We start from the raw sequence: 27,581 nt of genomic DNA on the forward strand, positions 1-27,581 counted from the left end.
TATTATAGCATTTTGAGATTAGTAATTATCTGTAAATCAACTAACTGCTGAAATCTAAACATATATAATTCCCCCAAGTCCACAATAATAAAATCGTAACAAATTATCCCAGGCAATATATGAATGAATCGGATCAATCGAACAGTCGAGAAGTCAAGTCTAGACTGTACTTCCACCGCCGCAGCGGTAGGTAGCAGAAGCGTACCCGTATCCACATACATAATCGTATTCGAAGCCGCAAGGAAAAGTCTATCTCGTTAGCTATTTGTTTTGATTTCTCTGGCTTGTGTATTTTCAAATGACTCTGCCTTACAAGCATTACTGCCCCCTTTATACGAACAACAAGGAAATGCATTGAAGGAAAGCAGCTTCATCCTCACCTTGGTTCGTGAGCAACTAATTTATCTAAAGGGCAGCCAGCTAACTTAGCTAATTATTTCAGCTAGCTACTGTAGCTAAGTTAGCTAGTCAGTTGTATTTTGTCAAGCGACAGCAAATGTTGGGCTTGCAAATGCGTTATCAAAGTATACTGTTTCCTACCTACCACGCTATCAAATCGTGTGACAATTCTCGAGTAGGTTGCTCGTCCCGTGATAGTAATGAGAACTAGATGGCTAGCTAACACATTCATTGTGTTTACCTAACTAGCTGCTGCTAACGACTCTTCCGCATACAGAGCAAGGCCAACTTGCTAGGAACTAGCAGAACCCATTTTCTGGTTTTGATTGATATATACAGTCGTTTCAATGGGGAAAAGGAAAGACATGATCCACCCAAGGTTTCTTTTAGGTGAGTTGTTTGTTTATTGTTGATCTTATGCTCCCATGTCTCAAGCATGGTTGTGAATTGAAGATTTTACACCATCATATTGACTACTAGACATAAGACACATTATGAAGTGTCCAGAAGGCACTAGACATTCTTTTGAGACATACATGGCAACATAATAATATATGCCATTTAGCAGACACTTTTATCCAAAGCGACTAACATTCAGTCATGCATGCAGATGGCTGGCCCCAACGTTAATCAAACCTGGTGTTCCAAGCACCATACTCTACCAACTGAACCCATAACAACACTATACACTACCAAATAGGCCTGACTTTGTTTATCTACATCTTGTTTGTATCTCTATTCGTTGTCTGTTACTACAGGTGATGGAGACCACCTGGGGTTACACAGCCTCCATAGGAGGAAACACAAAAAGCACAAGAAGTACAAGAAGAAGCATCACCGTGATGAGGGGCACAGCTCCTACTCTGAGGCCCTGGAGTCAGACTCTGGGATTGTGGTCAAGCCCCCCACACAGCTCAGACTCAAGATCAAACTGGGAGGGGAAACACTGGGGACAAAGAGGTGAGACCTCGCTGCCATTTTGATAGTCTCGCTTGGCAGACTTTTTTTGCGCTCCATCCCTTTATCTATGATATGACATACATATTATTTTCAGCCTTCGTTTCATTTCAGGACTGGGTTTTATTTGAATGTTACCACCCACCAGCATGGCATTGTTAATTAATCAGAAACAGCTGCAAAGTTTTTCCACTTAGACTGAGACGATTCAAACAGCCTTGTGTCCACTTGTCTCCTTAGCCATGGAGAAAACAACCATACGTATGTTTTTTCACCTCCACTTTTTACATTTTACCAGAAAAGTATCATAATCCATTGGATAATTAGTCAATTTTCACTTAGTATTTTATAAATGGTATAATTGCGTTTAATGATAGCATTTAGCAAACCAGCTCCCCCCGTGGCACCAAGATGAATGGTTTTGACCACAAAAGTTTTGCTACGCTCCAACTTCCTCTGGATGGTCCTTTAAACGTATGGGTTGTTGTTCTCTCTCCTTCTTCTTTTCTCGTGAACCAGTGTGCCAACGTTCACGGTGGTCCCTGGTGTAGCCCGCGCCCAGTCTCCTCTGATGATCGTCGATGACGATGACGACTCTGATGATGACGATGATAAACCTTCCGAGGGCGTTCCACTTGAGCAGTACCGGGCCTGGCTTGGTGAGTGCAAAGGTCTGTCTCTTACACTCATCATGTCCACTCATGTTCAATATAAAAGTAATTACGTGCTTAATGTGATTTATTTACTATACATACTCCATATACAGAGCATTCGGAAAGTATTCAGACCCCTTGACTTTCTCCACATTTTGTTACGTTACAGCCTTATTCTAAAATGGATTTTTCCGCCCTCATCAATCTACACACAATACCCCATAATGACAAAGCAGAAACAGGTTTTTAGACATTTTTGCAAATGTATTAAAAATAAAAACGGAAATATCACATTTACATAAGTATTCAGACCCTTTACTCAGTACTTTGTTGAAGCACCTTTGGCAGCAATTACAGACTTGTGTCTTCTTGGGTATGACGCTACAAGCTTGGCACACCTGTATTTGGGGATTTTCTCCCATTCTTCTCTGCAGATCCTCTCAAGCTCTGTCAGGTTGGATGGGGAGCGTTGGTGCACAGCTATATTCAGGTCTCTCTAGAGATGTTCAATCGGGTTCAAGTCCGGCCTCTGGCTGGGCCACTCAAGGACATTCAGAGACTTGTGCCGAAGCCACTCCTGTGTTGTCTTGGCTGTGTGCTTAGGATCGTTGTCCTGTTGGAAGGGGAACCTTCGCCCCAGTCTGAGGTCCTGAGCGCTCTAGAGCAGGTTTTCATCAATGATCTCTCTGTACTTTGCGCCGTTCATCTTTCCTACGATCCTGACTAGTCTCCTAGTCCATGCCGCTGAAAAACATCCCCACAGCATGATGCTGCCACCACCATGCTTCACTGTAGGGATGGTGCCAGGTTTCCTCCAGACGTGACGCTTGGCATTCAGGCCAAAGAGTTCAATCTTGGTTTCATCAGACCAGAGAATCTTGTTTCTCATGGTCTGAGAGTCCTTTAGGTGCCTTTTGGCAAACTCCAAGCGGGCTGTCATGTGCCTTTTACTGAGGAGTGGCTTCCGTCTGTCCACTCTACCATAAAGGCCTGATTGGTGGAGTGCTGCAGAGATGGTTGTCCTTCTGGAAGGTTCTCCCATCTCCACAGAGGAACTCTGGAGCTCTGTCAGAGTGACAATTAGGTCCTTGGTCACCTCCCTGACCAAGGCCCTTCTCCCCCGATTGCTCAGTTTGGCCAGGCGGCCAGCTCTAGGAAGAGTCTTGGTGGTTCCAAACTTCTTCCATTTAAGAATGACGGAGGCCACTGTGTTCTTGGGGACCTTCAATGCTGCAGAAATCTTTTGGTACCCTTCCCCAAATATATGCCACATCACTATTGTATCGCAGAGATCTACGGACAGTTCCTTGGACTTCATTGTATAGTTTCTGCTCTGACAAGCACTGTCAACTGTGGGATCTTCTATAGACAGGTGTGTTTCTTTCTAAGTCATGTCCAAACAATTAAATTGGCCATAGGTGGACTCCAATCAAGTTGTAGCGACATCTCAAGGATGATCAAAGGAAATGGGATGCACCCGAGCTCAATTTGGAGTGTCATAGCAAAGGGGTGTGAATACTTATGTAAATTACATATTTCTGTATTTATTTTCAATAAATGTGCATACATTTCTAAAAACATGTTTTCACTTTGTCATTATGGGGTATTGTGTGTAGATGGGTGGGAAACACATCTATTTAATCCATTTTGAATTTAGGCTGTAACACAACAAAATGTGGAATAAGTCAAGGGGTATGAATACTTTCTGAAGGCACTGCACAAGGCAAACGTTTAATGTAATTTCAGTGAGCCTGTTTCTATCTTCGGCAAACATCAAGTGTGTGAATGAAATGGCACACTATTCCCTATATAGTGTACTACTTTTGACCAGAGCCCTGGTAGTGCACGGAATGCAGAATAGGGTGCCATTTTGGATCATAGCCATGTCTTTTTAATATCATTCTTTCTGTTCCCTGCCTCTAGATGAGGACAGTAACCTGGACCCGTCTCCTCTGCCAGACATGGACTCAGACTCCCTGGGTAAGCCGGTGGACGAGGAGGAGAAGTGGCTGGACGCCCTGGAGAAAGGAGAGCTGGATGACAACGGAGAGCTGAAGAAGGAGATCGATGAGTCCCTGCTCACAGCCAGACAGGTAATGTAACAGAGAGCAGGCCCCAGACTAGTCTGTCATATCAGAGTAGAGATGACTTTCACTTGACCACGTGGCTTGACCCTGGGAATTTTTCCAGGCCAGGTCACAATGTGATCTGAGAAATGACTATTAGGGGAAGAAAAATCCCACCCAAAAACGGTCATTTGGTATTTGTTTCATTAGTCCATTGTTGATATAGTCAGCAATCAAGTTTAAGATATATAACTTTCAGAATACATAAATATATTAACTTGAGTGCTGACATGCAAAACACATTGTAGAATAATAGTGAAGACATCAAAACTATGAAATAACACATATGGAATTATGTAGTAACCAAAAAAGTGTTAAACAAATCAAAATATATTTAATATTTGAGATTCTTCAAATAGCCACCCTTTGCCTTGATGACAGCTTTGCACACTCTTGGCATTCTCTCAACCAGCTTCACCTGGAATGCTTTTCCAACAGTCTTGAAGGAGTTCCAACATATGCTGAGCACTTGTTGGCTGCTTTTCCTTCACTCTGCGGTCCAACTCATCCCAAACCATTTCAATTTGGTTGAGGTCGGGGGATTGTGGAGGCCAGGTCATCTGATGGGCTCCTGAGTGGCGCAGTGGTCTAAGGCACTGCATCGCAGTGCTAACTGTGCCCCTAGACATCCTGGTTCGAATCCAGGCTCTGTCACAGCCGGCCGCGACCGGGAGACTCATGGGCGGCGCACAATTGGCCCAGCGTTGTCCAGGGTAGGGGAGGGAATGGCCGGCAGGGATGTAGCTCAGTTGATAGAGCATGGCGTTTGCAACGCCAGGGTTGTGGGTTCGATTCCCACGGGGGGCCAGTAAAAAATAAAATAAAAAATGTATTCACTAACTGTAAGTCGCTCTGGATAAGAGCGTCTGCTAAATGGCTAAAATGTAAAAATGTAAATGTAATGCAGCACTCCATCACTCTCCTTCCTGGAGGTGTGTTGGGTCATTGTCCTGTTGAAAAACAAATGATAGTCCCACTAAGCCCAAACCAGATGGGATGGCGTATCGCTGCAGAATGCTGTGATAGCCATGCTGGTTAAGTGTGCCTTGAATTCTAAATAAATCACAGACAGTGTCATCAGCAAAGCACCCCCACACCATAACACCTCCTCCATGCTTTACGGTGGGAAACACACATGCAGAGATCATCCGTTCACCCACATCGCGTCTCACAAAGACACAGCAGTTGAAACCAACTTATCCTCTGCAGCAGAGGTAACTCTGGGTCTTCCTTTCCTGTGGCGGTCCTCATGAGAGCCAGTTTCATCATAGTGCTTGATGGTTTTTGCGACTGCACTTGAAGAAACTTTCAAAGTTCTTAAAATGTTCTGTATTGACCTACCTTCATGTCTTAAAGTAATGATGGACTGTTGTTTCTCTTTGCTTATTTGAGCTGTTCTTGCCATAATATGGACTTGGTCTTTTACCAAGTAGGGCTATCTTCTGTATACCCCCCTACCTTGTCACAACACAACTGATTGGCTCAAACGCATTAAGAAGGAAAGAAATTCCACAAATTAACTTTTAAGAAGGCACACCTGTTAATTGAAATGCATTCCAGGTGACTACCTCATGAAGCTGATTGAGAGACTGCCAAGAGTGTGCAAAGCTGTCATCAAGGCAAAGGGTGGCTATTTGAAGAATCTCAAATATAAAATATATTTTGATTTGTTTAACACTTTGCTGGTTGCTAAATGATTCCATTTGTGTTATTTCATAGTTTTGATATCTTCACTATTATTCCACAATGTAGAAAATAGTAAAAATAAAGAAAAACCCTTGAATGAGTCGGTGTTCTAAAACTTTTGACCGGTAGTGTATATCAACAATGAAACAAATACCAAACATTTCCAGGTGGTTTTCCTTTAATATCTTGGAAGATTACAGAAATGCCTCAAATATCCAGGCTCTGTCGTAGCCGGCCGCGACCGGGAGACCCATGGGGCGGCGCACAATTGGCCCAGCATCGTCCAGGGTAGGGGAGGGAATGGCCGGCAGGGATGTAGCTCAGTTGGTAGCCCTTGCAACGCCAGGGTTGTGGGTTCGATTCCCACGGGGGGCCAGTATGAAAAAAGAAATAAAAAATGTATGAACTCACTAACTGTAAGTCGCTCTGGATAAGAGCGTCTGCTAAATGACTAAAATGTAAAAAAATGTAAATGTAATGCTTTAGGTCTACTTCATACTGTACCTGACTGGTTGTGTGTGTTTCTGCCTTACAGAAAGCCCTCATGCACAAGCAGCAGAGCTATCCTGTCCTGGAGCTGCCCATGGGCTACAAGGAGAAGGAGATGACCGCCGAGATGATGCAGAAGAGAGAGGAGCGCGCCCGCAAGAGGCGCCTGCAGGCGGCCAAGAAGGCAGAGGAGAACAAGAACCAGACCATCGAGAGGCTCACCAAGACCTCCAAGGCCAAGATCAAGGGTATGAGGGAGCGTAAGTCCAAGCAGGCCCAGTGTCCCATGGTCCGCTACTGTGACTCGGCCCAAGGAATGGGGATTTCGTTCCCCACAGGCGTGCTTGCCCCGACCCCTGCTTCCCTGTGCCCCCCGCCCCTGGCACCAGTAGGCTGCGGGATAAACGGGTGCAGTAATCTGAAGAGGTACTCATGCTCCAAGACTGGGATCCCTCTCTGTAGTCTGGACTGCTACAAGAAGAATCTGGTCCTTGTTGTGGAGAGTGCCGCTTGAATTTGACCGCTTTCGAAGGTTTCAGCTTGCTGGCAGTTCACACTCTGGGGCTAAATCCATGGACAATGTGGATGTTCTTTTTTATTTTGACAGATTCTAAAAAGGCATTTTTCAGTTTTTTTTCTCTTTGAGTGATGTCATGAAAGTGGTCATTTCAGAATTATGTATACTTACAAAAGAGATGAGTTCAAATCAATGCATCAGTCAGTCAATTTAACCCTGATAGTAAGATAACATAATGGAGGCTACAGACACATCAGGCCCTATCAGACGGCATGTATTTATTTCATTTCTAGATCCTCAGTTTGTGGAGGTCCACATAATGTAGATTGAATAGGAATTTAACAAGGCAAGCTTATTTTTGTAACAGCAGGACTGAAATAACAGAGCGCTCTGTTTGCCTGATGATCATGAAGGACTTTCATTTGTATAAATATAGGAATGGTTTTGTATACATTTTGGCAAGCAGAAGCCGTGACGCAGAACAGCAGTAACATGTTACAGCAACATGTTTCTTTGTTTGATAAATTGAGAAAATGACCCCCAGGAAACCAAAATAAGTTTATTCTTTTAGTTGTCACAAATGTGTATTTGTATCACAAATTATTCCATTTCCATACAAAATACTGTACATCTTAAATAAAATATCAAAACACATTTATCTTCCTCCAAAACAGCACATAGGAATAGAACTCCACCTAAGGCTGCGTTGCCATGCCAATGTGGAGAGGATAGCAGGCAAGAACAGTCATATTATTTGGTCAGTGCTGTCCGGGAACCTTGGGACGTCCCTAACCTTAACCCTTACCGTTTTACATTTCAACTTCAATGGGGTGATGTAAGAGTTGGTACGTCCCAAGGACGCCGTTTTGACTTTTCCCATATTATTTGGTCAGGCACACTTTAGCTAACAGGAATGTCAGAACCACAGAACTAGAATGAGACTATTGTTATGGCCAGAACAGCAGCAAAATGCTTTCCCTGTAAACTCACATCTGCCCTTTACAAAAATAAAATCCAGCACGTTTTCTGAGGTATTAATACTGAGTTTAGTTGCTTGTCCTTCCACACACTCAGTCAAAATCTATTCATTACATAGGGAGCAGGGCGCCATTTTGGACACAACATAGTTGCATCTTGTAAACCCAGGGCTTTGTTTAGTATGCAAGCGTAGTGGGACGTTACAGATAGAAATGTCATGAATAGAGCTGACGTGATTCCTTATTCCACATGTCAGAGTGGCATGTTTGTTCTACATAACATATTTCTATCTGAATGCAGTCCTGCTGTTCCACTGGAGCTGATCCAAGGCTAACTGAGAACAACCTTGGTCTGTGAGGTTTCCTTTTATCTGCTGTCAGGTGATCAAGGCACAAGAGGGTGTCTTAGTTCCCAGAATATCTCAGACCGACAGTAAGCAGGCGTTGAGGTCAACTATGAAACCTTTAAGACCAGGGTTGTGTTCATTAGGGCAAACCGTAGCAAAATATTTTGTGATGGAAAACGTGAACAAGCGATTCTTATTGGAGTTCAGGTACTCCCTCCCTGTTCAAGTCTGTTTTCTACCGTTTGGTGCCTAATGAACAGGACCCAGGGTTGTGCTCTGCTGTTGTCTGTCGATAGGTAGTAGTGTTATCAGAGTTCATAAGAGACTGTTGTCAGACGGCTCATCACAAGGCCAGGCCGAAAGACAGGCGGAAGGCCATCTCCACGGGAACCTCTGCCACGGAGTCATGGAAACACACGTAGAATTCCTGAGGGACAGGTTCTAGAAGCATCCGGCTGGAACACAGACAACAGAGGAGGGGAAATGGCAGTGTGTGTTTCAAGCTAGAGTATAGGCAGGATGTATAATTGCTGAGTGATAAAGGACTAAATCAAACAAAATGCACTAGAAGTCAGGAGAGTAGACAATACCGCAGCAACACCTTGATAAATGGACATCTCTATGCCCAGTATATGTCTGAATTTCACAGTAAGCCAGAGCCCAGCTGTTACATGGTAGTCTGCTATTCCCAGCCTCTCACTCAAAGTTAACTCCAAGTGGTTTACTTTCCATTTCTGTACTTGACCACCCAGACAGACCTCTCGCTCTCTGAGTGCACACACACCTCTGAAACCCAGGAGCACGTCCAAAAGCAACAGTCGAGACATCCCAAAGTGCCATCAGTCATTACTACAAGTACAGCCATTATCCCTAGCCTACATTCAACCCCCCGAGAATATATAATTCATAACACTGTATACAGAGGCAAGATAAATATCATAATTCTTAGGAGACTCAATCATATACAGCTCACACAATGTAAGGTAAGCACAGACAAACAGTACCAGTCAAAAGTTTGGACACCTACTCATTCAAGGGTTTTTCTTTATTTTTACTATTTTCTACTTTGTAGAATAATAGTGAAGACATCAAAACTATGAAATAACATATTGAATCAAGTAGTAACCAAAAAGGTGTTAAACAAATCAAAATCTATTTTATATTTGAGATTCTTCAAAGTAGCCACCCTTTGCCTTGACAGCTTTGCACACGCTTGGCATTCTCTCAACCAGCTTCACCTGGAATGCTTTTCCAACAGTCTTGAAGGAGTTCCCACATATGCTGAGCACTTGTTGGCTGCTTTTCCTTCACTCTGCGGTCTGATTCATCCCAAACCATCTCAATTGGATTGTGGTCGGGGGATTGTGGAGGCCAGGTCATCTGATGCAACACTCCATCACGCTCCTTCCTGGAGATGTGTTGGGTTATTGTCCTGTTGAAAAACAAATGATAGTCCCACTAAGCCCAAACCAGATGGGATGGCGTATCGCTGCAGAATGCTGTGGTAGCCATGCTGGTTAAGTGTGCCTTGAATTCTAAATAAATCACAGTGTCACCAGCAAAGCACCCCCACACCATAACACCTCCTCCTCCATGCTTTACGGTGGGAACTACACATGCAGAGATCATCCGTTCACCCAAACCCCGTCTCACAAAGACAATTTGGACTCCAGACCAAATGACACATTTCCACCGGTCTAATGTCCATTGCTCGTGTTTCTTGGCCCAAGCAGGTCTCTTCTTATTATTGGTGTCCTTTAGTAGTGGTTTCCTTGCAGCAATTCGACCATGAAGGCCTGATTCACACAGTCCCCTCTGAACAGTTGATGTTGAGATGTGTGTGACTTGAACTCTGTGAAGCATTTATTTGGCCTGCAATTTCTGAGGCTGGTAACTCTAATGAACTTATCCTCTGCAGCAAAGGTAACTCTGGGTCTTCCATTCCTGTGGTGGTCCTCATGACAGCCAGTTTCATCATAGTGCTTGATGGTTTTTGCGACTGCACTTGAAGAAACGTTCAAAGTTCTTGACTGACCTTCATGTCTTTAAAGTAATGATGGACTGTTGTTTCTCTTTGCTTATTTGAGCTGTTCTTGCTATAATATGGACTTGGTCTTTTACCAAATAGGGCTATCTTCTGTATACCCCCCCTACCTTGTCACAACACAACTGATTGGCTCAAAGGCATTAAGAAGGAAAGAAATTCCACAAATTAACTTTAACAGGCACACCTGTTAATTGAAATGCGTTCCAGGTGACTACCTCATGAAGATGGTTGAGAGAATGCCAAGAGTGTGCAAAGCTGTCATCAAGGCAAAGGGTGGCCATTTGAAGAATCTCAAATATAAAGTATATTTTGATTTGTTTAACACTTTTTTGCTTACTACATGATTCCATATGTGTTATTTCATAGTTTTGATGTCTTCACTATTATTCTACAATGTAAAAATAAAGAAAAACCCTTGAATGAGTAGATGTTCTAAAACTTTTGACTGGTAGTGTAGTTGGCTTGGCATTGTCTCAAATGGCACCCTAGTCCCCATATAGTACATTGACCAGAGTGCTAAATAGTGCACTACAAAGGGAATAGTGTGCCATTTGAGATTCACATGAAACAAGTTGTCCTCCGATGTACCCTAATCCCCATATAAGCACACTAGTTTTATCCAGAGTTCTAAATAGTGCACTACAAAGGGAACAGGGTACCATTTAGTATTTTGTTCTGTCACGTACCCTATAACCCAGTAGGTCATGGTGGGGGCCGGCTTCCTCTGGTCGGTCCAGTTCTCAGGTTTACACTGGAACAGAACCCCGTGTTCCTTCATTGGGCCCAGCCCATGGGTCGCCTGGGGTCTGTCTGCACCCGGCCTGCCCTACTCACACAGAGAGGTCTAAGAGATTAAACATAAACACACACTACCTTTTTTATTACAACACAGACATTCTTACATACAGGGATATGGTGTGTTTGCAGTGGCGACCCCTCATTCAGGGCAGGTGGGGTTTTGAGCCCCACCTGTTTAGCAAAAATATATATTTATATACTGAACAAAAATACAAACGCAACATGTAAAGTGTTGGTGCCATGTTTCATGAGCTGAAATAAAAGATCCCAGAATTTTTCCATACGCACAAGAAGCGTATTTCTCGCATATTTTGTGCACACATTTGTTTACATCCCTGTTAGTGAACATTTCTCGTTTGCCAAGATAATCTATCCACCTGACAAGTGTGGCATATAAAGAAGCTGATTAAACAGCATGATCATTACACAGGTGCACTTTGTGCTGGGGACAATAAAAGGCCACTAAAATGTGCAATTTTGTCCCACAACACAATGCCAAAGATGTCTCAAGTTTTGAGGGAGTGTGCAATTGGCATGCTGACTGCAGGAATGTCCACCAGAGCTGTTGCCAGATAATTGAATGTTCATTTCTCTACCATAAAATTGAAATTGTTGCATGTTGCGCTTATATTTTTGTTCATTATATATATATTTTGTATTCAAATTTTTTGCCTGTTTTGTATGTTATTTTGGCATTAATTCGTGTCACATATGAGTTTGCACACAATGTCAACATTTAAAAAAATCCTTGAGTTAATAAAGCCACAAACAAACATGGTCTCTTTCTTGAGTAAGGCAGCTCCAAAATGCAGGTGTTTCAGCCTAGCTCAGTGCTTTCTGTGGTGGATGGGCAGCCAGCAAAAATAAAGAACGTAGCCGTTGGTAATCTTCTCTAATTGCGGCGTGATTGGCTCAGTGTTCTGTCGCTCATGGGGACACTATGTCAACGCAGAATCTACGGGTTGCCATTCATATTAGAAGTGGCCATCAAAGAAGGCTCAAGGTCATTGGCCACAGATAAAATGACGTCAAATCATGTTATATCTACCATAGCTTTGATTGGACTGATCATGTCAACATCATACTTTCAAAATCTTAGCTAACAAGCTAGCAGTCATCATGATGAATCATGTAGACAATCTACTGGCAAATCCTTTTTAATCCTTGTCATATGAAGAGAATTTATAGATAAAACGTATCGGTGCGCATCGGCCATAATAATATAATAAGCCATTTAGCAGACGCTTTTATCCAAAGCGACTTACAGTCATGTGTGCATACATTTTTACGTATGGGTGGTCCCAGGGATCGAACCCATTACACAACAAGTCAGAAGTCACAAATTTAGCAATGAGTGGTTTGGAAGGAATCTATGGCTAATTGCAAGCGTCACAAAGCAATCTATTTTGCTTCCCCTGTCTGCTATTCAGTGGAGAGGGTGTGTGGTCCAAGTCTGGGTTAAAGGATTTAAAACATCTGTCTGAAAGGGTCTCTTTTCCAAGCTTAAAAGGATAAACATTCACACACAACACCACAGGCCAGAAAAGGTTGAATACATTGGCCATGCTGTCAATCCGGCATGACTTCTGCCGAGTTCAAAACTGGAAACTCAGAAATCTCAGACTTCAGTGCGTTCAAGACAACTGGGAACTCGGGAAAAAAAACTAGCTCTGACTGGGATTTATTTTTTTCAACAGGTCATCCAACTCGGAATTCCAAGTTGGGAACTCTGGCCTCTTTCTAGAGCTCCGACCTGAAGATCAATGACGTCATGATTCAACCTGGTTTTTTTCTGAGTTCCCAGTTGTCTTAAATCCATAGAACGCCAGACTTTGATGACAATGTTTGCCCACAAGAAGGCCCACCAAGCCACGTTCAAGTGAGCACAGCACAACATTGTGAGTCCAAAAATATGTCTTGTATACTGCTGCATAAATGATGTAATGTAGCTGTTAGTGTCTCACCCTAAGAATTTGGTCCATCTCCCCCTCATAACTTAGCCTACTGTTCTGACTTAATGGTGTACATGTAGCCTATAGCCTGTTTTAGAAAAATGTCATCAAATATTGTAAGAGCTTTCATTGTCTGCTTATATGCCCCCTTTATTTATCCTACGGTTCTGACTTGGTGTACAGGGAGAATACTGTAAGAACGGCCCATGTTCTGAATTCTGTCGCTGTACATTTCAAAAGTGCTGAACAAATAGTTATATTAACTATGTCCATCTTAGCTCGCTCATTAATCCTTAAGAGTCTATTGACGCACCCATGCGTCAATCTAAGTGTCTTGTGGTCCTCTGTAGCTCAGCTGGTAGAGCACGGCGCTTGTAACGCCAAGGTAGTGGGTTCGATCCCCGGGACCACCCATACACAAAAATTTATGCACGCATGACTGTAAGTCGCTTTGGATAAAAGCGTCTGCTAAATGGCATATTATATTATTATTATTATAAAAAATCCACATAAAAATCTGTCATTTTAAGCTAGAGATGTAAGGTTTTTTTGGGTGGGCTGCAACTCAATCCACCGCATCCGCCTATGTCGGCCTTCCGCATCTACGGAAGTATTATTACAAACTAATATGACCCTACTATGGAAAGGGGAGACTCTCACGAACACGATTTTGCTCTACGACCCCAAAATCTCTCTCTCTCTCTCCCTCCCTCTCTCTCTCTCTAAGTGTTAATGATATAAGATTAAACATTATAAATGTAATAATATTTGTGTACGGTTCAAAGGTCAAAACTCATGTCAGCATTCGTTATCATTGAAGGAGAATGTGGTTCTTATTGAGTTACACAAATCCACAAGGAGTCCGTAGAAACCATTTTTATTTAAGCAAGTCAGCCATATCAGCTATGTTTTTTAAAAAGGCAGTAAATGAGGCTGAATGAACTGTTTCACTGCCAGATGAGGCTCCGCTGATAGCCATGGTGCTGAAAGGAAAGCTCCGCTGTCGGGACAGCTTTATGTAGTCCCTAACAGTTTATGGGCACCGTTTGTCACCGTCATAGTGCAATTAATGTATTGTTTAGTGTTGCGTAGTGGCTTTGCTGGCATGCATCTAAAAAAAATTTTGAGTTTGCCCCACCAAGATTTCCATGCTAAAATCACCACTGTGTGTGTGTGTGTCTTCCGTTCTGTATCTTACCCTTGGCGGCAGACTCTGCTGGAAGGCAGCCCGTATGGAGAGACAGCAGTGGTGGAAGTTGCGAATGAGCTGAGGGTGGATGGAGCCGCTGAGCTGGGCCAGTTCCCTGTGTGTAGGAGCGATGAAGATACCCTGCACCGTCTCCATCAGCACATAGTGGAACAGAGTGTTCTCTGCCCCAGACGTCAACCTGGCCAACACAGAACAGATAACAGTGGAATGGAATGAGATGGCATGGAATAGAAGAGAATGGGGTGGAATAGAATAGGATGGAATGAAAGAATAGGACCACAGCAGAGAGGAGAGTTAGAACATTATTACAACAGGGAAGGATAAACTAACTTCTAACACTGCTGGCCTGTTTCACTCACTTCATAGTGTTGTACATCTCCTCCTCTCTCTCTGTCAGACACTTCTTCAGGGTGCCCAGGTAGAACGGGTTAGGATGCTTCATCCTGGGAATCTAAGGGGAGGTGGGAAACAATAAAAGCTCCATTGGTATTCGACAAAACCCATAACCCATTTTTTTTTATAGATATAAGGATGAGAGACGCAATGGGGGAAAGAAGGTTAAGACCCTACCTTGAAAATGCTCCCACTGCCTTGACTCCCATCAGATCCTCCAGAACCCAGCAAGTCTCTCTGCCCGACCAGCTTCCGGGCCGAGTCCGGGGTGGAGTGTGGACTGAGTCCAGTTGGCCTTCCTACACCCCCGTCCGGCTGTCCCTCGTTTCCACTGTCTGACTGACTCCTCTGGGGGCTAGGTCTCCGGGCGCCTCCTCCAAACAGGCTCCGGCCCACCACCTTTCCTCCTCCCTGGGCCGAGGTGGGTGGCTTCACGACCCCGGCCAGCTTGCTGAGGACAGGGGACGAGGCGGCCAGGGTGTCTAACCTGAGGACCACAATGGAAACTGAACTTTTTGTGTCATCCTCAATAAAAAATAAAAATGTTTTTAAAATTGTCAAACTGAAACTAACCTGTCACGGGCGGAGGAGGGGAGGAACCAGTCAGCACAAGAGAGGCAAGGGGCAGGTGGGGCGGCCAGGCGTTCCTCCATCCCGACGTCCAGCTCCTCCAGCTGTAGGAGGGTAGCCTTGACCTGGTCCACGTACACACAGTCAGGCCCAGGGGCCTCCATGGCCGAGGCCGCACAGCCACCCTCCTCCAGGAGCACACACTGCATGAAGTGCCTCTGGGGGAGAGGGAGAGGTAGAAAGAGAGAAGGAGAGAGAGAGAATGTATGGGATAACAGATGTCTGTGAGTAGTTGGTATCCTGGAACACAAAACTAGAGTCAAATGTTGGATGTCTGTCTGAGAGACAGCTAGAGGGGAAAGAGAAAGAGGAGGAGAGAAGGAAAGAACGTTAGCGAAAAACAGCAAGAAATTACACAAAAACAAAAGGAGACACTCATTAGTGTAACTAAAGGAAAAGAGGATCTTCATAGAGAATGCATGATTCTATATGTCCTTTTATATGTATGTATCTATGGTCTTACCAGTCCCACTATGAGTAGGAAGTAGCGTCCCTGGGGCAGGCAGTAGCCAGGCATGGTACAGTGGTTGTTCTTGGTCTGGTTCTGGTCCTTCTGGGTCTGGTAGTTCTGTGAGCGGTGGCGAGGGAACACCTCCCTCCAGATGACCAGCTGGCCCACGCGCTGCTCTGCAGCCAGGGGGAGGAGACAGTAGTGCTGGCAGTACAGACAGACATCCAGCAGGTCCTCCTTGGGGAGGTGGTTCGCAATCAGATAGCCCTGGGGTTGGACACAGGCACAGAGACATACACGTAGAGAGACAGAGAACACACACACACACAGATAACACAATGAATATAGAATATTTTCCTATTTTTACTAACACAACCCCATCGTATTAGAGTGCCAGACTCTCTCTATACAAAGGTCATGAGGATGGAGACTTGAACAAAGTGAACAACCTATTTCTACAAATCATTAATAATTCAGCATCAATTGTTAGGTGGATGATTTTCCATCCAGAGAATAAGGGGGTACAGCATGTTATCCTGGGTGATGATATCCCATCTACAGTGCATTCGGAAAGTATTCAGACCCCTTGACTTTTTCCACAATTTGTTACGTTACAGCCTTATTCTAAAATGGATTAAATAGTTTTTTCCTCCTCATCAATCTACACACAATACCCCATAATGACAGAGCAAAAACAGGTTTGTAGAAAATGTTGAACATTTATACTTGAAATTTACATAGGTATTCAGACCCTTTACTCAGTACTTTGTTGAAGCACCTTTGGCAGCGATTACAGCCTTGAGTCTTCTTGGGTATGACACTTCAAGCTTGGCACACTGTCACGGTTTCGGCCGAGGCAGCTCCTCCTCCTTGTTCGGGCGGGTTTCGCCGGTCGTCGTCTCCGGAGTACTAGCTGCCACCGCTCCATGTTTCCTGTTTGATTAGTTTTGTCTGTTAGCCACACCTGTCTTGTGTTATGTCTCATTAAGCACCCTATTTAGTTTCCTTGTTGTTAGTGTAGTGTTGTGTGTAATTGTTTTGTGTCAGGTGTTTGTGCGCTACCCGTGTTTCGGTACGCCATTGCTATTTAGCTTCCTCCTCGGTTGAGGAGAGTTTTGCGCCCTGTGTTGTGCGCTCGTGTTTTGACGCCTGTGTGCGTCTTTTGGCCTCTGGCTGTTTTTGGATTTATTTTGCACTCTCCAGTAAAGTCTTGTTGGACTGTCTATCTGCTTCTGCGCCTGATTCCACACCACACCACTTCTAACATCGTGACAGAATTACACACCTTGATATGGAATCAGCAGGAGCACACGTCGACAGCGTGGAGGAACGTCTCCTGGGACAAGAGCATCGCATCAATCGGATCGGGCACGCTTTGGAGGGCGTCATGGACACACTTCGGCGATGGGAGACCAGCGGTGTTCCCACAGCCCCACCTGTCGCTCCTTCACCACCAGACAACCAGCCCACCCCTCTACCGGAACCCAGTGGAATTCGGCTCTCGCTCCCGAGGGCGTACGACGGCTCCGCTGCAGGGTGTCAGGGGTTCCTTTTGCAAGTGGAGCTCTACCTGGCCACCATACACCCGGCGCCCTCGGGATACGAGAGCGTTTCCGCCCTCATCTCCTGTCTCACCGGCAAGGCGTTGGAGTGGGCCAACGCCGAATGGAGGGGGAATAGACTCCGCCACAGTCACCTATGCGGAGTTCTCCCGCCGTTTCCGTGCGGTCTTTGACCATCCACCAGAGGGAAGAGCGGCGGGGGAACGTCTATTCCACCTCCGACAGGGGATGAGGAGCGTTCAAGAGTTTGCGCTGGAGTTCCGGACTCTAGCGGCTGATGCGGGGTGGAATGAGAAGGCCCTCATAGACCACTTTAGGTGTAGCCTTAGGGAGGACGTCCGCAGGGAGTTAGCTTGTAGGGACGCTACATTAACGTTCGACCAGCTTGTGGACATGGCTATTCGTCTGGACAACCTACTCACGACTCGCGGACGTCCCAGATGGGGGCCTCCCATTCCACCCTCCAGCGCCTCCGAGCAGAGTCCGATGGAGCTTGGAGGGGCTGGCGCTAGAGGGAGAAGAGGTAGGAACCCGAGGGGGGCAGTCTCCTGCACCAGGTGTGGCCGCGGAGGGCACACCGCGGCTAGGTGCTGGGGAGGGTCCTCTGAGGAGGGAGATGGCAGGCCATACAGTGGGGAGTCCTCCCAGGTGAGTAGGCGCCCTACTTACCCAGAGCTTTCTGTCGTCCACTTTACATTACCTGTTTGTTTTCCACAGGTTGCACCTCGTTCCCAGCATAAGGCGCTAGTCGATTCAGGCGCAGCTGGGAATTTTATAGATCGTAAATTCTGTGTTAAGTTAGGGATTCCCCTCCTTCCAGTCGATAAGCCTTTCCCCGTACATGCCTTAGATAGTCGTCCGTTAGGATCTGGGTGGATTGGGGAGCTCACAGCGCCACTTAGGATGATGACGCAGGGGGTCATGAGGAGATGATTCAACTCTATCTGATTGACTCTCCCTGCGTATCCGGTGGTACTGGGGCTTCCCTGGTTGACTACCCATGATCCTACTATTTCGTGGCGAGAGAAGGCTCTTAAAGGGTGGTCTGCTCAGTGTGAGGGGTTATGTCTGGGTGTTTCCGTAGGGGCGACCTCGGTGGAGAGTCCGAACCAGATGTCAGCACTGCACATTCCTCCTGAGTATGAGGATTTGGCACTCGTGTTTAGTAAGACCCGAGCGGCACGATTGCCACCTCATAGACAGGGGGATTGTGCGATAGACCTCCAGACAGGAGCCGCGCTTCCGCGGAGCCATGTGTATCCTTTGTCACAGGAGGAGAAAAGGGCAATGGAAACTTACATTGCCGAGTCTCTGAGACAGGGATACATACGGCCCTCTACTTCTCCTGCGTCCTCGAGCTTCTTTTTTGTGAAGAAGAAGGATGGAGGTCTGCGTCCGTGTATTGACTACCGCGGTCTCAATCAGGTGACTGTTAAATATAGTTATCCACTTCCGCTGATTGGGACTATGACGGAGTCATTACACGGGGCACGGTTCTTCACAAAATTGGACCTCAGGAGCGCATATAATTTGGTGCGCATTAGGGAGGGCGATGAGTGGAAGACAGCATTTAGTACTACCTCCGGCCATTACGAGTATCTCGTCATGCCATATGGGTTAATGAATGCTCCATCAGTCTTCCAATCGTTTGTAGATGAAATTTTCCGGGACATGCAGGCTCAGGGAGTGGTGGTGTACATCGATGATATTCTGGTGTACAGTCCTACTCGGGCCGAGCATGTAGCCCTGGTGCGCAGGGTATTGAGGAGACTGTTGGAGCATGACCTGTATGTCAAGGCTGAGAAATGTCTGTTCTTTCAGGAGTCAGTTTCCTTTTTGGGTTACCAGTTGTCTGCGTCAGGGGTGAGAATGGAGGTGGACCGAGTGTCCGCCGTGCGTAGTTGGCAAACCCCAACGACGGTTAAAGAGGTGCAGCGGTTTTTGGGTTTTGCGAATTACTACCGGAGGTTTATCCGGGGTTTTGGACAGGTGGCAGCTCCCATTACGTCTCTTCTGAAGGGGGTCCGTGCGCTTGCAGTGGTCGGCTGAGGCGGACAGGGCTTTTGGGAGACTGAAGGACCTGTTTACCTCGGCTCCGGTGTTGGCGCACCCGGATCCCACTTTACCTTTCCAAATTGAGGTGGACGCGTCTGAGGCCGGTATTGGGGCCGTTCTATCTCAACGCTCGGGTACACCACCTAAGCTCCGCCCCTGCGCTTTTTATTCTAAGAAGCTCAGTCCGGCGGAGCGGAATTATGACGTAGGGGACAGGGAGCTGTTAGCCGTAGTACAGGCCCTAAAGGTGTGGAGGCATTGGCTTGAGGGGGCTCAGCACCCTTTTCTCATTCTGACCGATCACCGTAACCTGGAATACATTCGGGCAGCTAGGAGACTGAATCCTCGCCAGGCTCGATGGACTATGTTTCTCGCCCGGTTTGTGTTTAAGATCACTTACATCCCTGGGTCCCAGAACGGGAAGGCAGATGCTCTGTCCCGCCGGTATGACGCGGAGGAGAGGTGCGTGGAGTCCATTCCCATACTACCGGAGTCTTGTCTGGTGGCACCGGTGGTGTGGGAGGTCGATGCGGAGATCGAGCGGGCGTGCGTGCACCGACCCTAGTCCTCCACAGTGTCCGGTGGGTCGGACGTACGTCCCGCTCGAGGTCCGGGATCGGTTGATTTATTGGGCTCACACGTCTCCCTCCTCTGGACATCCGGGTATTGGTCGGACAGTGCACTGCCTTAGTACGAAGTACTGGTGGCCAACGTTAGCCAGGGATGTGAGGGTTTATGTCTCCTCCTGCTCAGTGTGTGCCCAGTGTAAGGCACCCAGACACTTGCCCAGGGGTAAATTACAGCCCCTGCCCGTTCCACGACGACCCTGGTCTCACCTATCGGTGGATTTTGTTACCCGATCTTCCCTCCTCACAGGGGAATACCACCATCCTGGTCGTTGTGGATCGGTTCTCTAAGGCCTGTCGTCTCCTTCCCATGCCGGGTCTTCCTACTGCCCTACAGACCGCTGAGGCTCTATTCACTCACGTCTTCCGGCATTACGGGGTACCCGAGGATATAGTGTCCGATCGAGGCCCCCAGTTTACCTCCAGAGTCTGGAGAGCATTTATGGAACGTTTGGGGGTCTCGGTGAGCCTTACCTCGGGTTACCACCCGGAAAGCAATGGGCAGGTCGAAAGAGTCAACCAGGATGTGGGTAGGTTTCTGAGGTCATATTGTCAGGGCCGGCCGGAGGAGTGGGCGAGATATGTGCCCTGGGCCGAGATGGCACAGAACTCTCTCCGCCACTCCTCCACTAGACTAACCCCCTTTTCAGTGTGTATTAGGGTACCAGCCGGTTCTGGCACCGTGGCATGAGAGCCAGATCGAGGCCCCCGCTGTGGATGAGTGGGTACGGCGCTCGGAGGAGACGTGGAACGCTGCTCACGTCCATCTGCAGCGTGCCATACGTCGACAAAAGACGAGCGCCGACCTACACCGCAGTGAGGGGCCAGTGTACGCACCTGGAGATCGAGTCTGGCTCTCAACCAGAAACCTACCCCTCCGCCTGCCCTGCCGGAAGCTGGGTCGGCGGTTTGTGGGGCCTTTTTAAAGTCCTGAGGAGATTGAATGAGGTGTGTTACAGGTTAGAACTACCTATTGATTACAAGAATATTAACCCCTCATTCCATGTGTCTCTCCTCAGGCCGGTGGTAGCTGGTCCACTCCAGGACTTCGAGATTGAGGAGACTCCTCCGCCCCCGTTGGAGATCGAGGGGGCTCCGGCGTACACTGTTCGGACCATCCTGGATTCGAGACGCCGGATGGGGGGTCTCCAATATCTCGTGGAGTGGGAGGGGTACGGTCCGGAGGAGCGGTGCTGGGTGCCGAGGAGGGACATTCTGGATCCGTCCCTGATGACCGAATTCCATCGTGGTCATCCTACGCGCCCTGCTCCGCGTCCTCCTGGGCGTCCCCGAGGGGGGGTACTGTCACGGTTTCGGCCGAGGCAGCTCCTCCTCCTTGTTCGGGCGGGTTTCGCCGGTCGTCGTCTCCGGAGTACTAGCTGCCACCGCTCCATGTTTCCTGTTTGATTAGTTTTGTCTGTTAGCCACACCTGTCTTGTGTTATGTCTCATTAAGCACCCTATTTAGTTTCCTTGTTGTTAGTGTAGTGTTGTGTGTAATTGTTTTGTGTCAGGTGTTTGTGCGCTACCCGTGTTTCGGTACGCCATTGCTATTTAGCTTCCTCCTCGGTTGAGGAGAGTTTTGCGCCCTGTGTTGTGCGCTCGTGTTTTGACGCCTGTGTGCGTCTTTTGGCCTCTGGCTGTTTTTGGTTTTATTTTGCACTCTCCAGTAAAGTCTTGTTGGACTGTCTATCTGCTTCTGCGCCTGATTCCACACCACACCACTTCTAACATCGTGACACACACCTGTATTTGGGGAGTTGCTCCCATTCTTCTCTGCAGATCCTCTCAAGTTCTGTCAGGTTGGATGGGGAGCGTCGCTGCACAGCTATTTTCAGGTCTCTCCGAAGATGTTAGATTGGGTTCAAGTCAGGCTCTGGCTGGGCCACTCAAGGACATTCAGAGACTTGTTCCGAAGCCACTCCTGTGTTGTCTTGGCTGTGTGCTTAGGGTCATTGTCCTGTTGGAAGGTGAACCTTCACCCCAGTCTGAGGTCCTGAGCGCTCTGGAGCAGGATTTCATCAAGGATCTCTCGGTACTTTGCTCCGTTCATCTTTCCCTCGATCCTGACTAGTCTCCTGGTCCATGCCGCTGAAAAACATCCCCATAGCATGATGCTGCCACCACGTTTCACTGTAGGGATGGTGCCAGGTTTCCTCCAGACGTGACACTTGGCATTCAGGCCAAAGAGTTCAATCTTGGTTTCATCAGACCAGAGAATCTTGTTTCTCATGGTCTGAGAGCCTTTAGGTGCCTTTTGGCAAACTACAAACGGGCTGTCATGTGCCTTTTACTGAGGAGTGGCTTCCGTCTGGCCACTCTACCATAAAGGCCTGATTGGTGGAGTGCTGCAGAGATGGTTGTCCTTCTGGAAGGTTCTCCCATCACCACAAAGGAATTCTGGAGCTCTGTCAGAGTGACTATCGGGTTCTTGGTCACCTCCCAGACCAAGGCCCTTCTCCCCCGATTGCTCAGTTTGGCCGGGCGGCCAGCTCTAGGAAGAGTCTTGGTGGTTCCAAACTTCTTCCATTTAAGAATGATGGAGGCCACTGTGTTCTTCGGGACCTTTTTTTGCTACCCTTCCCCAGATCTGTTCCTTGACACAATCCTGTCTCGGAGCTCAACAGACAATTCCTTCGACATCATGGCTTGGTTTTTGATCTGACATGCACTGTCAACTGTGGGACCTTATATAGACAGGTGTGTGCCTTTCCAAATCATGTCCAATCAATTGAATTTACCACAGGTGGACTCCAATCAATTTGAAGAAACATTTCAAGGATGATCAATGGAAACAGGATGCACTTGAGCTCAATTTCGAGTCTCATAGCAAAGGGTCTGAATACGTATGTAGATAAGGTATTTCAGTTTTTAATTTTTTATAAATGTGCAAAAATTTCTAAAAACCTGTTTTTGCTTTGTCATTATGGGGTGTTGTGTGTAGATTGATAAAAAAAATACAAAAAATATCAATTTTAGAATAAGGCTGTAACGTAACAAAATGTGGAAAAAGTCAAGGACTCTGAATACTTTCCAAATACACTGTATATAATCATATCTAACTGGCTCTTTCTTCCTATCCATCCAAGGGTGTCTGTCTGTCCCTTCTGTGAGGTTTCGAGTTTCACTTTGGGCCCAGGTGTGTGTGTGGAAAGGAGAGCGGCCCAGCAGATAGTAGTCAGGTGAGTGTGTGTGTGTGTGTGTGTGTGTGTGTGTGACACGACACTCAACCTTGTAGAACAGACAGGAGCCCAGTGCCACGTAGATACGCCTCATGCCATAGAAGTCCTCTGACTGCCAGATAGAGAGAGAGAGAGAGAGAAAGAGAGGAGAGAGGGAGAGAGAGGAGGGAGAGGAGAGAGATTGAGAGAGAGAGAGAGGAAAGAGAGAGAAAGAGAGAAGAGAGAGGTAGTGAGAGGGAGAAGAGAGAGAAACTTCATTATCAGTTTTAGGTCAGACATGAATGATTGTGTAGTGAATCTTATTCCTGCCACTCTATCCTTCTATCCCCCTCCTCCTTCTCCCCCACGCTCTCTCCGCCACCCTCCCTCCCTCTCTCTCAGCCCTGCTTAATTGAATCAGCTAGAGGATACAGGTATAAAGAAGATCTAATCCTCCATTACATGAAATATACAGGCCAGTCCAGAAATACTCACCTTCTCCTCTCACTACTAGACCCTACACAGGGGAGGAGACAGCTTGTGGCTCAGTTTAATGGGAAAGGGAATCAGTATGACACCTTGTCTGCTTCCAAAATGGCACCCTATTCCCTACACAGTGCACTGCTTTGACTAAAGCCCTATGTAATTATTTGACTTACCATTTCTCCAAAATCTGATGATTCAAAGTCTGAGAGAATGGTATCCACCTCCATCTGTGGATAGATAATCAGAGACCATAGAAGTAGAATTCAGACACAATATTCTAATTCTATATCAGAGACAGACTTATTTCTGCATTCACAAAGGCTGTAGTCAGACATGCTCTGAAGCTAGACATGGAAAATTGCCTGAATTGCTGGCAAGGAGCACGTCGTTTTTACCGCCAGACAGCAGAGGGCAGCAAAGACAATACATAAATCCAACAAGGTGGAAAAACAGCCCATTAAATATATTATTGCAAGAGCAAATTGCTAAACGTATCACTGACTTGACAGCCTAAAACATCCTACGACCTAAAACATTTCAGAAGACTTAACAAGCGAGGCACAAACATCAAATGGTGAAGACGTCAATAAAGAAGAGCTCTTAAAAGTTTCATCACAACTATGGCCCAAAGTGGTGGCCCATCCAGACCTTTATCTCAGGGGGCAGAGTGAGCCACTGGACCGCTGGCAGTCCGTTCAGGAAGAGAGTCCCCGATACGTCAGGGGGCGTGGCCCCGAAGCTGTCACTCAACCTGGAAGGCTGGATGAGCTTCTGGAAGAACAGGCAGAAGAAATGGTCCAGTCTGGGGGCGTGGTCCGCCTCGCAGAACGCACTGTGGAGGAGAGGAAGGAGCGATGGCGATAGAGGGAGGGATGGAGACAGGAGGAGGAGAAAGGGAAGGATGGAGGAAGGGACGGTGTGGTAGAGGGAGAGATGAGATGAAGGGGTGGAGGAGAGAGAGGGAGGGAGGAAGGAGGGAGGGAGGGATGGAGGGATGGAGGGAGGCGGAGACAGAAGGAGGGAGAGAAAGAAGTGGTTGGTTAAAAGAAGGCAACAACCTGTTTAGGTTTGATGTAATGTAACAGTATAAATTATCTTGCTTCAAATGGGAAGCCAGAAAGACTTGGACCGCTTGAACCAGGAAATCAAACCTGCGTTCGAAATGGCACCCTATTCCCTATATAGTGCACTACTGTTGGTCAAATTCAGGATGCTTCCCTGAGCTGTCAGCACAACAGACCTGTCCAGACAGCCGTACATCACGTTGAGAGTCCTCACTACACCTCCTACTACCGTCTGCAGATACAACAGAGGAACCCTGGAGAAGAATAAGAGAGATGAAACAGTCACATCCACGAGGAGGCCAAAAAACACTCAGAACTTCAGCTACTGACCGACCATTTTATTAATCAAATATTCTGGAAGGGATATAACATTTAGCTAACATATGGGATTGGCTGAGACAGTGTATTGAATATGGAAGCATGCATCGGATGCTGTGAAGGACTTTGGATGACTTTGATGTGTTGGTACCTTTCAGCAGGCAGGCCGATCACCAGCAGGTTGTTGCTCTCCTTCCAGTAGCCCACATGGACCAGCTGTTTACTGAGCAGAAGAGAGGAGCTGAGGAGAGGGGGAGGGGAGGAGGGGAAAAAGAAGGTAGAGGGGTAGAATGCAGACAAAAAAAGAGGGAGTGGGAGGAGGAACAGGTGCAGGGGGAAAGACAGAGGAGAAATACAATCATGGTATGAACTAATGGAATTTCTATATTTAGGACTTCGGTAGATCTCAGAGCCGCTTGAAGTGAGTCTAATTGGTGATAGGTGGAAATCAGTCAAGAGTGGGTGGGGAATTTTCTACATTACCTGACTATCTGTCCCCCAGTGACATTCTCCAGCATGTCAGACAGAGTGAGGAAGATCCCTCTGACTCCCTTCAGCTGGCTGGATGCCTCAGACACTGGGTACTGGTACAGGATCTCCTGCTGAGGGGACATGGAGGTACACACACACACACACACACACACACACACACGCACACAAAACACACACACAGTCCGTTAGAGAAGAAAGCACAGGGCAGGATCTAGGTATAGTCTTTGTCATTAGTATTCTCCACACCATGCTGTCTGCTATGAAGGGTGTGGAGCGGACCACTTCAGAGAGAGCTGGGGGGGAGGGGGATGAATAAGGAGTAGGGCCACATAGCCATGGAAACAAGGACAAAAGCTCGGATAATTCTTACAATGCCAGACATTCACCTCTGGGTCACCAGCAAACTAGCCTTGTCGAGAACCAGGAAACAGGAAGCCTGGGGAAGTCCATGGCACAAAATCAGCTAAAAAAGGGGTAGGAACCCGGTGTAAATCAGTGACGCCTCGCTACATGTCAAACCAATCAAATGCCTTGCTTGGGTGGAGGTGCTCACTAGATTAGTGGTTTCATTCTGAAGATCGCGTAGCTCAGTTGGTAGAGCATGGCGCTTGCAACGCCAGGGTTGTGGGTTTGTTTCCCACGGGGGGCCAGTATGAAAATGTATGAACTCACTAACTGTAAGTCGCTCTGGATAAGAGCGTCTGCTAAATGACTCAAATGTAAATGTAAATTAGTGTCGTAGGTGCAACAGTGGTGGGGATGGCTGGGAAATCGCGGATTAAAACCCCATCAAAATATGTTGATATATGCCATGTTTGTGTTGAGCCGTACGACCGGAACAGGAACAAACATAACCTTTTATAAGGTAAATTGTCTTTATTGCAACCGGACTACACACTGGCTTTAGAAGAGATTATGGGACCTGTCAGACAGTGTATTTCCTATGTGTAATTTTTTGTGTAACCAATGTGGTCACAATTCAAGGTGATCTATGAGACATGTTATACCACAAGCAAAAGCAGCACAAAGCAAGGCTCGCTTGAAGCGGCATACTTTTACGCTTCGAGTCTACTTTATTCAGCAGCGAGAGCGTTGCAGAGACGTACACTACCGGTCAAAAGTTTTAGAACACCTACTCATTCAAGGGTTTTTCTTTATTTTCACTATTTTCTACATTGTAGAATAATAGTGAAGACATCAAAACTATGAAATAACACATATGGAATCATGTAGTACCCAAAAAAGTGTTAAACAAATCAAAATATATTTTATATTTGAGATTCTTCAAATAGCCACCCTTTGCCTTGATGACAGCTTTGCACACTCTTGGCATTCTCTCAACCAGCTTCACCTGGAATGCTTTTCCAACAGTCTTGAAGGAGTTCCCACATATGCTGAGCACTTGTTGGCTGCTTTTCCTTCACTCTGCCGTCCGACTCATCCCAAACCATCTCAATTTGGTTGAGGTTGGGGGATTGTGGAGGCCAGATCATCTGATGCAGCACTCCATCACTCTCCTTCTTGGTAAAATAGCCCTTACACAGCCTGGAGGTGTGTTGGGTCATTGTCCTGTTGAAAAACAAATGATATTTCCACTAAGCCCAAACCAGATGTGATGGCGTATCGCTGCAGAATGCTGTGCCTTGAATTCCAAATACATCACAGACAGTGTCACCAGCAAAGCACCCCCACACCATAACACCTCCTCCTCCATGCTTTACGGTGGGAAATACACATGCGGAGATCATCCGTCTCACAAAGACACGGCGGTTGGAACCAAAAATCTCAAATTTGGACTCCAGACCAAGGGACACATTTCCACTGGTCTAATGTCCATTGCTCGTGTTTCTTGGCCCAAGCAAGTCTCTTCTTCTTATTGGTGTCCTTTAGTAGTGGTTTATTTGCATGAAGGCCATGAAGGCCTGATTCACACAGTCTAGCGCTTGATGGTTTTTGCGACTGCACTTGAAGAAACTTCAAAGTTCTTGAAATGTTCCGTATTGACTGACCTTCATGTCTTAAAGTAATGATGGACTGTCGTTTCTCTTTGCTTATTTGAGCTGTTTTTGCCATAATAAGACTTGGTATTTTACCAAATAGGGCTATCTTCTGTATACCCCCCCCACCTTGCCACAACACAACTGGAAATAAGGAAATAATTAATTTTTAAGAAGGCACACCTGTTA

General features: G+C 46.5%; 2 protein-coding genes across 5 annotated transcripts in view; one reads left to right on the top strand and one right to left on the bottom strand.

Moving 5' to 3' along the window:
- Positions 1–209: 209 nt before the first annotated feature.
- Positions 210–7,865, top strand: LOC121571220 (INO80 complex subunit B). Of its 2 annotated transcripts, none has more exons than XM_045221857.1 (5): positions 210–789; positions 1,158–1,359; positions 1,876–2,027; positions 3,933–4,102; positions 6,357–7,865. In XM_045221857.1, exons 1-5 carry the CDS (start codon positions 747–749, stop codon positions 6,822–6,824), a joined length of 1,035 nt encoding a protein of 344 aa, XP_045077792.1. In that variant the 5' UTR covers positions 210–746; the 3' UTR covers positions 6,825–7,865. The 2 variants fall into 2 exon arrangements, with proteins under 2 accessions (XP_045077792.1, XP_041738491.2); XM_041882557.2 differs by having other exon boundaries at positions 1,876–2,015.
- Positions 7,372–27,581, bottom strand: part of LOC121571903 (protein inturned) — a 38,293-nt gene continuing 18,083 nt past the window's right edge. For 2 of the 3 annotated variants that reach the window (XM_045221853.1, XM_045221852.1), the window contains 13 exons: positions 25,387–25,505; positions 25,055–25,144; positions 24,762–24,839; positions 24,170–24,353; positions 23,695–23,748; positions 23,106–23,168; positions 15,645–15,899; positions 15,125–15,339; positions 14,729–15,038; positions 14,518–14,609; positions 14,147–14,336; positions 10,885–11,024; positions 7,372–8,606 (listed from right to left, as the gene is read on the bottom strand). In XM_045221853.1, coding sequence (XP_045077788.1) covers positions 8,495–8,606; positions 10,885–11,024; positions 14,147–14,336; positions 14,518–14,609; positions 14,729–15,038; positions 15,125–15,339; positions 15,645–15,899; positions 23,106–23,168; positions 23,695–23,748; positions 24,170–24,353; positions 24,762–24,839; positions 25,055–25,144; positions 25,387–25,505 — 1,902 coding nt within the window. In that variant the 3' untranslated portion in view covers positions 7,372–8,494. Of the gene's footprint in view, positions 8,607–10,884; positions 11,043–14,146; positions 14,337–14,517; positions 14,610–14,728; positions 15,039–15,124; positions 15,340–15,644; positions 15,900–23,105; positions 23,169–23,694; positions 23,749–24,169; positions 24,354–24,761; positions 24,840–25,054; positions 25,145–25,386; positions 25,506–27,581 lie in introns of those variants that run through there. The other variant, XM_045221854.1, reaches the window with a different exon arrangement.

Source organism: Coregonus clupeaformis, chromosome 8, assembly GCF_020615455.1.
Source record: "Coregonus clupeaformis isolate EN_2021a chromosome 8, ASM2061545v1, whole genome shotgun sequence".
Taxonomy (NCBI): domain Eukaryota; kingdom Metazoa; phylum Chordata; class Actinopteri; order Salmoniformes; family Salmonidae; genus Coregonus; species Coregonus clupeaformis.